The following is a 12,398-nucleotide window of genomic DNA, read 5'->3' on the forward strand; positions in this document are numbered from 1 at the left end:
AAACAATATCTTCAAAATGTTCAATAATTCCTTTTGTGAGTTGACCTGAAGTCTCACCATTACTCTGGAAACCCCAGAAACACATTGTGTATGCATGCATGTGTGATGTTCATTTGTTAGAACCACCAAAGGATCAGTCATTACAAATTCCTGACCACGTTGGGTGACAATCTGGGTCAGATCCTGTAAGTCGATCCCACCAGTTTTCTGCAAGGTCTGACAGAAACAGAGAAAAGCAGAAAAGCTGGCAGATCGAAGGCCCAAACCCCGGGAATCCTACCAGGAGGTCTTTCCTCAGTTTTCAGGTCGAGGAGACGTGGAGCCGCTCTATTCCAAAGTACCGATCCGAGGTTTAGTTGCAGCTCTCTGCAGCCTGTTAGCTTGTCGTGAAGCAGGGACGCCTTGGGCGCTGAGAATTCCTGTCGCGCACAGCAGAATCTGATTAGGCAGGAGATGGTAATGCTGCCTGACCTGGTGGGAGGAAGGAAGATGGTAGTCAAATCCGAGTGATAAAGACAGGGCGGGCTATTGGGGGATGGGTGAAGGTAGGGAAATACCAGATACTGTAAGTCTGCGCATCATGCTAGGGATGAGGTGGAGGAGGAGGAAATATTTAGCCTTGCAAATGTCTACCCATGTATACTTCTCTTTTGGCCCTATCAGCCTTTCTGATTGAATCTGAGTGTTGTTCCAGCCTGGTTGTAGGTTTGTGTGCTGCAGGGAGACACATGTCATTATGGTGGTATAATGGCTTCCTGCTGGCTCCGAGCTATATGTTCTCCGGCGCCACATTTCAAATAGATGCTTGTCGTCTGTTGTTTTATCACATATCCAGTATGGGTGGCTCCAGCAGTCGACCACTTTGACCAAACCGCTGCTTCCCCCTCCATCACTCAGGCTCTGTATTGCTCTGAGCTGTGTTGGACTAAAGCAACTGCTGGGGGTAAATTACACAGGTTAGAGGTAATAATGCTACATAGCACAAGATACACTCAAAGAGACATGTTAAAAATGATACAGAAAGAGACTGTCAAGAAAACACTTTAGTGTGTTTGGTTAGGCCAGTAATTACAAACACCTTCCATCTTTAGATCAAAGGTTTCACCACCAAATACGGTATGAAAACAGCATATTTCACAGTTTCTGCTTTCTCTGATTGCATACCAGAACCAAATGGAGTGGAGCAACTGCTAACAGTAACTTAGCTTATTGATTTTGTTGTGCACTCAGATTTGCTGTGGTGATCAGTTTGGGCTCAAGCAGATTCCTTTCACCCTGACTGAGTGGCTTTGAAGTACTCAACACACCTGAACTATTATGGCATCCTAATGTTAATACATCGGCTTTAAAATACAGCTGGCGTTATAAAAGTTAAGGTCTTGTTGTTCTCAAGGCGTTTATATGAATGAGCATTCTTCCCAGGGAGCATTGGATAGAAAAATACAGCAGAAAAAGTAACTGCAAACATTTAGCCAACTTCACCAAGTCTGTGCCAGAGATGAAATGGATATATTTTTAGTACCTAAAGCTACAGTGAGGAAGGAGACAGAGTCTTGGCCAAGTAAAATATATATAAAAAAGTATGATTATTTAAAGTTGAGATTTTCCTGGGTTGGATTGAAGCATCATATCATGTGGCACTACGCATAGCTAAAGCAGGTAAACCCCAATGGTTTATCCTGAACATCAAGTACAGGAACAGCAAAAGGTTTTCAGAAATAATAGCAATAAAGTAGCAGTTCTGTATTTGCTCTCTGAGAGGCGGCTAGCTACCCCACACTTTGCAAACCTCTGCTCTAATAGATACCAGAGGCGCTCTGGTTGGGTGAGGTCACGGTTTTGTGCTGGTCAGTCTCCAGTTATCCACTCCAATCTCCTAATGGACTAAGATTCATGTGCTGTGAGGAGTCATTTTGGAACACAGTATCAACATGTCCCGAAGCATCAAGAGTTCCTTTCACTGGATCAACCAGCCACACCCAACGCCTGAAAAACAATCCCACGCCATAATACTCCCTCCTTAAACCTCAAACATGGCACAGTGCAACCACCAAATTCAAACCTGTGTATCAAGTTCCCAGAAACCTCCTCAGAAACCAGTGGCTGTGTGTTTTCTACCGCAGCGTCTGATGCTTTCTGTTGCATCTTGTGATTAAAGGTGTGGATGCAGCTGTTAAAGCAGCAGACAGAAAAAAATGTTTGCAGAATCAGTCTGCTTGATTTCATACACTGTGACCATGGAAGAGGCTGGAACACCTGAAATAGTTTAGCTTAACTACATATTAGATAAGAGATAAGATAACAGTACACGGCTGCAAAACGACATCATTCTAATTATTATTATTTCAGTGTGATTTTCAGACTCGTGAGTTTATCAGAGGTGAGATGGTTGCCTGAGATTGAGGTCCTTGTCCAGAGGCTTCTAGGTTGGCCTTATAGTGTCTGACTGTCAGTCCTCTGTCCTAATAGGGTCAGGGAGACATGAAGATCCCTCCTGGCATTCCCTAAATCTTCGCCGTTGGCTGTCTGATGTGACAGCATCACTGTATGACAAATACCCATCATTTACTAATGGCAAATCCTTCTCGGCACTCTTCCCTTTGACAAGAGAGGCAGAAGGACAGAGTGTGTGTGTGTGTGTGTAAGTGTGTAAGTGTGTTATAGGTGGCTGTTGATGAAGAAAGCATCCATCTTCTATTGTTACAACCCCTCCCCACCTCACCGTCTCCATCCCACTGTTCCTCATCTTCTGTCATTTCTTCTCGTCTCTCTACCTTGCAGACGGAGGTTTGTCCCTTTGACCCCTGCACTGAGAAATCAGGGGTGGAGGTATACTGTGGAGGCACTGCTGTGCCAGGAGCCGTCAGCAGGTTGAAGGGGGGAAATGAGATGTATTAATGATAGGATCAGCTGCATGCTGGAGAATAATAACCGGGGAAAAGAGGCAATTACCAACAGGCTATGATGGAACAATAAAGAGACGTCTAAACGAACAAATGGGCTTTGCTGTAGTTGCAGTTGAAATGGCAAAAAATTTCTTCTCCAAGGTGGGGAAACTCGATAGAAGCAAATGCATTGCAGGCTAACGTAGAAATTTAATGTCTTCAAATGCTGCTGTTCAAAATAAAATCAGTCTTTGTTCAATGGCAAAGAGTCTTGCTATGCGAGAGAATGTGGCATGCTAATACTGATGGCGGCATACAGCGACAACACGGCTCCATGTGTGCCTCAGTGACGGGGTGGCTCTCTGCCCGCTGAATATTTCATTATCTAAAAAGGCCTCAAAGAGGAGGGAGGTGTAAAATGTGAGATGGAGAGACCGAGGGAGACAGAAAGGACCTTTGAGTGTGCAAATGCTATCTTTGTTAGCTCTCTGTTGCAATTTACTCCCTGTGGGTGCAGAGCTGAACTGGACTCCAGGTTGTGTTGAATCAGCATAGGTCGCTGCTATATTTCACATTAGGATGCTTTGATGTATTTGAATTTCCATACAGTTTGAGGAGCTTAAATGTTTCCATACACGTAATTATTCGTGCTTTGGGTCTCTACATCTTTTGAAGTTGATCTCTCCATATTTTTTATCAAAAAAATTCCTCCCTCCTCTCCAGTTCTGTGTTGTAATGTATTGCCAGACTCACATGGAATGCTAATACTTTAACAGGCGAAACAGTGGCAGCCTTGTCAGCGCTTTCTCTGTCCCTTCTTCTGACAACGAGACTCCGAGAGAGAGAGAGAGAGAGAGAGAGAGAGAGAGAGAGAGAGAGGTCTTTTTTTTCAAGACCTTGAGTACCAGGAATGTTGCCGCTGCTTGGGGAGTGAGACATTTCTCAAGGACTCTGTAAAACTTTTTCCATGTCCACATATCTCTCCTCTTTCCACCTCTCAGCCACCTGGAACACTAGCTCTAAATCTAAATGCAGCCTGCACTCCATTGCTGCTGCATACACTTTCATTATATCCCATCATCATATGCATGGCCTGGGTTGTGTGCAGCCATTTCCAAAGTGATAGGTTCAGGTGCGTCAGTGGAGGTGTGATGTATGTTTGTGAGTACATGTGTAGGGCTGTGCTGACTTCTGATGGGCCACAGGTGCACAGCAGGGGATGCGGCTCTGCATATTGATTTCACAGTCGGCCAACACCATGCATTATATCTGGGAGTGTTTCTCTATGGTGCTTCTTCAAAGAAGTGGTGGAGGAACATTTTGGGGCATGAATATGTAGATGGAAACCCAAAGGGAGGGATGGAGCCATTCACAGCACCTCCAGGAGCCTTTTACATTAGCAAGGGCGAGACGTGGGATGGCAGGGAGGGAACCAGCGGAGAGACATGGAGAAACGTTAATGGAAAGGTCTTTTCTCCTGATCACAGAAAAATGCTCCTTCCTGAACCATTTTTGCAGTTTGTCATAACAGAGCTTGTTATTTACCCTGAAGAGCCTTCCTTCTTTCCCGTACCCCCAACTCCCAGCCTCTTGAATAAATCATGTTTGTATAAGGGCCAGTGATGGAGGTTTTAAATATGGAAAAGAGAAAGATCAAACCAATATCAAGAGACTGGAATAACCGCGTTGTGCTTTTATGTCCTTTTAAATGTTGCTGGGTTCTGGGGATCCATCCGTCTCCCTTCTGGAGCCATGCAAAGGGAAGGTCAGCCTGATGGATACATCCTGACATGCACACAGCCTGTGATGTCAGCTGTGTGTCTGTGTGTGTGTGCGTGTGTGTGGGCTGTCGGGCCAGCCAAGCGAAGTTCAGCAGAGGGCGGAATAGGCAGCGGGGAGGGGAGCGCCACAGCCTGGCCTCGGCGGCCTAGTTTAAGGAGGTTTTGCTTGCAGAGGGGCGGCTAAGGAGGGATGCGATGGTGAGGTTGGGCGAGCGGGCCGAGGTGTTGGGGCGGGTTGGGGTGGCAGAAGAAAGGCCTCATTCATGAGTCGTGCCATCTCTGTCTCCCAAGGGGATTGAGGCTCATCAATGACCAGGCCAGCTGGGAGGATGTCAAAACGCAGACTGGCTCCCTCTCTCCCCGTCCCAACCTCTCTTTGTGGGGACCTGGTGCTGTCAGAGGCAGTAGCCCGAACACTGAGCCCTCTCATGCTGCTGGGTGCCCATTCAGAACCATTCAAAGCCTTTGGCTAGCCTTAGTTTACATGCTGTCTGTGTTGTATGAGACATGCATAGTCTAGAACAATGGTTCCCAATTCAATTCAGTTTTATTTCGATAGCGCCAATTCACAACAAATGTCATCTCAAGGGATTTCACAAAAATAATTTCAGTCCAATCACATTTTCATTCCCAACAGTGCAGTAAACTCAGTTAATTATCCAAAGTAGCTCAAAACGTTTCAGACGTTTTCAATCTTGAATTGAGTTTTAACTTAATGCTGCAATTTAAGCCAAATAATTATTTCTTAAAATCTGCCCTCACCTAGTTAAAGGACACATTTCCCTATTATTTTTACTCACAATATTAAATAAAAATAACTACTGCACTTATTTTACTTTAGAATAATTCAAATTACTGTTTCAAATTGCATGAACAAAATGTCTGACCTGATAATGAATTTTATTAAACATTACAGTGAATTCTGCTTTTAACATTTAATGTGAACAGGACATCATCCTCAAGCTTTGCAAACTGAGAAATGCATTAAAATCAACACACAAGAGTCAGATCAATGTAACGCGCTACTTGTACTCTTGGTACATTTTTTGAGACTAAATTAGCTCCATAGAAATACAACAAAAGCTGCTTTCTTTGTTTCTTCTTCTCTGATGACCTAAAATATGAGCAATATTAATATTAAAACTTAAGCTGGGAATGTTGCAGCTCATTTTGTTCGTCAGTTTGATAATCAGGTGATTGAATGCAGAACGCCGGGGCCTGTGGTTTTATAGAGATAATTAAATATCAGGTTCTCAGTAGTTTAATTTTTTTTATTTAGGGCAGGGTGTGAAAACTTATGAAGAACCAGCAGATTTACTCCATAATGTGTTGGTTCTTGTCTTACATCACAGTTAATTTGATTATACATTACAAGTAACCTAAGCAGAGTTTAGCATGATGGTATCTGTAACCACATTATCGTGGATTTGATTTATCCTTTGGCACCGAACGAAACAGAGATTTTAACACTGTACGTTTTCCCAACTATGTCTCCAAAATGAAGTATCTGTTAACTCCAGAAGCCAATCTGCTTCTACCAAGCATTTATTAACAGTAAATTTAACTACACTTAACCAGTTCCATTGCCGAAATGATCCAAAGTGTGTAAATTGTCCGGTGTTGTGTGCTGTTCTTGTAGAGAGCAAAAGGAGAACAGAGAAGTAGTGATACGCTCAGCAGATGTGTGCACTCATCACTTCATTGCTTATCCATGCCAGTGATAGGCCTGCATTAGCAGCAACTTCAAGGTGCTCTGCAGGCAGTGGCAGATGTGCATTGGTGGGGGCAACTTTGCATTTGTGGTTTCATGTCATGCACAACAAGGTTACTCCCTCTCCCTTCCTTCCTCTCTGTTTTTGTTTTGCTGATCTGTCAGAGAAAGAGGGGAAACAAAACGACCCTTAAACACAGTAATAGTGTAAAACTGGAGAAACCGCAGGCTGCAATCGATCCAAGTCAATAAAACCAGTCACCACAAGCATCGAGACATTCATGCTCAGATTCAGTTTAAAAGAGCAGCAAGAAATGGAAATATCACTTTCACTTTATTTTAGTGGATTTTGTGGAGTTCAGCGTTTAAATCACTCGAGCAGCATCACACTTTAGATAGAAAAGAGAAAACATGGTTACACTGAGGTTCCTCTCGGTTGCAAGTCTTTATTAGAGGAATCTGACTCATAACAGAAGTTTCCCTGCATTTTTCTTCACTGAAGTACTTGCAAAGGTATAAATGGATCAAATCAGCTTTTTGATCCATTAGAGTTTTGAAAAATACCTACCACTGTAAATTAGAGAGTATGCATGCTCCGTTTGTTTTGAATATTAGAAATGTGATTTAGATAAACCACACTAACCATATTGCTCTCAATATATTGTCAAAAAATCACCAATGTGGCATTGTTGTCTCCGATTTTTCAGCTTCTTCAACAAGCAATAAAATAAGTAAAGAGAACTGAAAGGCCAGACACTCAACAGAACCTCAACCTCAAATGTTTCTGTGTTTTTCAGCATCTTAAATACTTTTTTTCTGGTAAAGGAATATTATACATTTAATATCGTGAATATTTTATTGTAATGCATTTTAATGCATTTGTAAGCAATTAACAAAGGTGACAAATTTTCTCAAATAAATTAATTGTGCCATGGTTCACCTGAACACAAATGGTTGATATATAAAGTCCCGGTACAGAAGGCTCCGTTATGCCTGGAAATACGGTAGTCAGCTATGAAAGAATCAAGATTGTAGGAGCTAAATGACGAGATGTTGTTGTTAAACAGTAGCTTTAATAAAAATCTAAGTAACTTAATAAACTGATAAGTTGAACACAGAAACAATAAATGTTGATTTACTTTAGCTAGCAGCAAGTAACCAACAGCCAGTAGCTTTTAGCTAGTAGCCACAGTCTCTAAGTGCTCTCAAATTTCCAACTTGGTTGAAATTTTTATAAATAATGATTTTTAGTAACATTAAAGTTTTTGTGTGGATGACAGGCCAAAACATAAATATGTCTCCGTTTTCTCAGATGTGGACATGGCTACATGAGGACTACGCAGAACTACATGTCAGGCATTGATGTATTCAGAAATTTAACTGCACAGAAACTGGACATGAATTCATGGTGCGGTTTGCGTTGAATCTTCTCGTGAAATTCAGGGAAATGGCGACAGCAGCAGCTACGTTTACATCGGTCCCCATGTTGTCAGTGAATCTCCAGCCCGTCTCCTTTTCTCAACCTCCTCGTCTTCCTCGCGTTATCGCCTCCTGGCAGTCCACTCTCTGCTTCTTGGGGAACCTTTTGACTGATGCCCCAGCTCATTGTGTGTGATGTTGACTCTGTATCGGTGTGTAACGGTGCCCTGAGATACTGTTACCACAGTGTTGTCTTTGGTGTCTGCTCCACTGCTGCCCTTTAGACCCCAATAACCACCTTCTGTCAGTTTGTAAAGCATTTCTCCCTAACCTTTTATTGGTGCCTCTCCCTCTTTGGAACAGTGTATTCTGCTTCCTTCTGTCTTTTACAGCTTATAATCATCTGTCCTTGTAATGCCTGCAGCCTCCATGTTTCAGCCATATCCCAATAAAAACGCGGCCTGTTATTACTCCTCCGTCACTGCTGGCAGGCTGCAGTTGGAGACGTTCTTCTAACTGTGTGCAGTGTTTTCATTCATTTACCTCCAACTCTTTCACATCTCTGTAAAGTCTCCCCATAACATGCTGTTTCCCATGACCAAAACCCTGCCAGAGCCCTTCGAGTCCTGAGGAGTGGGGGGCGAGTTACCATGGCCACGGCAATCAGGATTGCGAACTTGAAACTTCCCAAGATCCGCCTTGAGCTCCTTTGAACTGCGTGTCATGCTGTTAATATATATTACAGATGAATGGAAAGGGGTTTCTGTGGATTCAGCCTAGATTAGGTTTCTGTGGAGCCCAGAGACGACATCCCACCTAGAGCAGGAAGAAGAAAATGTTGGACTAAGAGTGTCCCTCCTATAGCAATGACAGGCGGAGAATCTCTTAAAAGTACTTTAGTGTGAGGAATCGCGGGGCTCCTGGTTATTTTGGGTGTCATCGAAGATGTGAGTGTATTCGTCTTTCTGACAGCACAAACCAAAATAAATAAGAGCTCTGGACTGAAATATATGAGACCATCAATCTTTTGTCAAGATAAAAACTTTTATTTTAAGCAGAAAACAAACAATTAGTCCTACTGCTGCAACAATTTGCAATATTGGTGATTTGTTAAGTGATATAAAATAAAATATAAATGAAAATATTGAATAAATCCTACAATATGTAGTGGTTCTAATAACTGCCTTTTTAAAGCAGTGTAGGTCTTGTTTGCTGTCAAACAGCTGAATTTATCTTTGTGGTTTGCGATCTCTCTTCCATCATTTAAAGGATTTAAAGTTGAGGACTTGTATGAAGGGAAGGTCTTATAATCTCTGTGTCTTTGTGCTGGAAGCTGGACCACATCTAAGCGTGTCAGTACCAGCGTTTCCACAAGTCCAAGCTGAACTGATAAAATTGATTATATTATAAATGATCTGAAAGTAGTCTCCTATAAAACTGTCTAAAACGCATTTCATGCTAACAGCTCAGCAGCTCAGGAAGAAATCTTCCAACGCTGCAGATTAATTGAAATGTCTCTGGTGTCCATATGCAGGAATGTGATTTTTATTTTCTGTGTGTGTTTTAATCATTATCAGCTTTGGAGTGTTAAAATATTTTGACATGTATTCCTCCTCCATGTTGACGGTTCCCTCTGCGTACGACTCCAGGCTCCTGTCCATCAGCTCAGATGAGCTGCCAAGAAATTGCTCCTCAGAAGATTTTAGCTGATTTATCAAAAGTTATAACGTAGAAGTTGCTTTCATGTACATTTCATTGGCAGTGAGTTTATGAGTTTTCCACTAATACGCAGCGTTTTGAATAAAGCTGTGGGATCTCTGACCCACGTGTGTTTTGTTCTCCCTCAGGGCTCCAGAGATCATCCTGGGCCTGCCGTTCTGTGAGGCCATAGACATGTGGTCGCTGGGCTGTGTAATAGCTGAGCTGTTTTTGGGATGGCCTCTCTACCCCGGAGCCTCCGAGTACGACCAGGTAACACATCATTACCTCACACACACTGGAATAAAAGACTTCAAGTAAACATGACTGAGCCCCTTCAGACTAGCCAGCAGCAATTAGCAAACACCTGGTGGACCTGCACATCATGTGAGCTACTTCTGGTAAAAATGTTGTTAAGGGGTTAATAAGCAGAATGCTGTTGTTGTCGGCAGAAAAGCTAATTTATGTTCAACAAAATTCATCAAGTTACTTTAGCTTTGTAATTCTTAAATTGCACATCGTAGCTTCACTCGTTTTTATACATTGCAGTTTTTGATTCTTTTGAGGCAATTGGTTTGCACAGATTTAAGTAAACAACTGATTTTCCCAACTTTTGCTTTTGTTTATGTGCTGCTGTTGGTTCTTTATGAGGTAATTCAGATAAAATGCGATCATTTTGCAGGCTAGCATGGCTGCTGTTCTACATTGCCGTGTTGCTCTTTCCTACCAGCAGATGTTCTGATCTGACTGATTATCTTTTTTTGACATAAGAAAATCTTTCGTGCATAATTTGCTTTTAAGCCCTTTCTGGCATTTCCATCATTATCTGTCATTATCTACGTAAATGTATTTTAAGCCTTCAAACAAGCCTTCATCATAAAGCATTTCCCTTTTTTTATATGCTCTAATGACTGTCTCAGACCTCAAAGTTCTTTCAAAGCATTAGCTTCATTTTGGGTGTTTTTTTTTTTTTTTTTTTGCATTTCTGTCTTGCAGATTCGGTACATCTCACAGACGCAGGGTCTTCCAGCAGAGTATCTGTTGAGTGCAGGGACGAAGACCACCAGGTTCTTCAACAGAGACCCAGATTCCACCTATCCCCTCTGGAGACTGAAGGTACAAAACAAAATAAATAACTAGATACATTTACTTACATCACTTTGTGGCTGAAATGTACTTTCAGGAGTAGTTTCACTACATCGTACTTTTACTTTTATAAAGTATCTATTTAAATTTCTGGATACTTTACCTGTGAGTAACTTCACTGAATGAAGAAAAACAAAAACTGAAATAGAATGAAATACAGACAACAGACAAACCTACAGTTTAAGTTAAGGTGAGACTTCTTGTTTGTGCACAATGTTTGTTTTTTTAATTTTATTTTCTACCTGTTGAGTCTGCTGTATGATGAAGATCTGGAAGTGTCAGATAAGTTTTATGTGTCAAGTCAAGTTTTATGATTTGGAAAAGTGCTGCCTAAATCTACTATGTTGTAGTCATGATATTTATTACTAGTAATTTTTCTTTTTAGTTTTTAAAACACCAGAATAACTTTGCATTCTTGTTTGTTTGATGTCATCAGTTTAAATATTAAATCAGATTCTGACCAGTTACTCAGTAGTTTATTAGCCTTTTAAACCAAATACTTTTTACTTTTATGATTTTTGGGTAAACTATCCACCTGTGCTAATTTCGATTTATGAAACAAAACATGTATAATGAAAAGATAAGAATAAGATAAACAAATATTGCACTATAAACCCAGAACAAAGTGAATAACTAAGTGTGTGTTTTTATTTTTTCCTGCCGTACATGTGAGGCATTAAACTGAGGCTTCTGTTGTGTTCTGACTGTAATGAAGGTAAAATGGATCTGTGTGGGAGCTCTGACGCTGCTCTGAGCTCCACTCACTGCCCCACTGTGCTCCATTTAGGCCACTCAATAAACAACGTCAGCTTCATCTGAACTTCTGGGGGTCACACAGACATTTTGCATATTGACTGCGATGAGCTGCAAATATGATTCCTCTCTGCAGCACATAAAGATGTAACAAAAACACAAAATCTTACCAATTATATTTGTCTAGTTCTTATTTAGTGTACATTTGTTTTTCATCTGCAATTGATCTTTTCTGGCTGAAGGTCATTTGCCCTTTGGGAACAATAAACTTTATCTAATGTAATCTAGTTTCTTGTGCAAATATCTTAATACACCTGAAATAAAACAAACTTACAAGAAACTTTTCAGTAAGATATATGAGCTTGCTTTAAGTCAATAATTCTTGAGTATTGATAAAAACTATTGAAACCACTGGCTGATTTTTTCACTTAGAAAAAATGTCTTGTAATAAGTGAAATAATCTGCCAGTGAAGCTAGTAATTGTCATCAATATTAATGAGTTATTTACTTAAAACAAGCTTGGATTTCTTGTTGAAAAGTTATTGCAAGTTAGTTTTGTCCTATTTCAGGTGTACTGGGATGCCTGCACTAGATAATAAACCAAAAATACTTAGTAAGATGTTGTGTTTTTGCAGTGTAAATGTCTTGGTAGTGAAGAAATAGCATGCAAAAGCAGGGTTAGGTTCTTAAACAACATTTTACACTCATCTTACCTAACCTACATGCACAACACCATATCTAGTGGAAAAGTAACCTGAATACATTGTTGCCTTGGTGAAGTACAGTGGTGGCATCATGATCCTGTGGGGATGCTTTCTTTTAACAGATGCAGGGAAGATGATCACACAACATGAGAGGATAGATGGAGGAAAATTCAGGCCAAGTTTGGAAGAAAACTGGTTTTAAGTTGCAGATAAAATAGGAGGAGTAACTCAGTCATTTATGCAAGGGTGTGAATACTTTTGCAAGACAATTTTAAGTTATATATATATATATATATATATA

The 12,398-nt window shown here is 41.0% G+C and overlaps 1 protein-coding gene across 2 annotated transcripts in view; it reads left to right on the forward strand.

The window, feature by feature from the left end:
* Positions 1 to 12,398, forward strand: part of hipk2 (homeodomain interacting protein kinase 2) — a 95,949-nt gene that overhangs the window by 53,916 nt on the left and 29,635 nt on the right. For both annotated transcript variants that reach the window (XM_007553211.2, XM_007553213.2), the window contains exons 3-4: positions 9,644 to 9,767; positions 10,491 to 10,610. In XM_007553211.2, coding sequence (XP_007553273.1) covers positions 9,644 to 9,767; positions 10,491 to 10,610 — 244 coding nt within the window. The remainder of the gene's footprint in view (positions 1 to 9,643; positions 9,768 to 10,490; positions 10,611 to 12,398) is intronic.

Source organism: Poecilia formosa, unplaced genomic scaffold, assembly GCF_000485575.1.
Source record: "Poecilia formosa unplaced genomic scaffold, Poecilia_formosa-5.1.2 Scaffold55, whole genome shotgun sequence".
In the NCBI taxonomy this organism is placed as follows: domain Eukaryota; kingdom Metazoa; phylum Chordata; class Actinopteri; order Cyprinodontiformes; family Poeciliidae; genus Poecilia; species Poecilia formosa.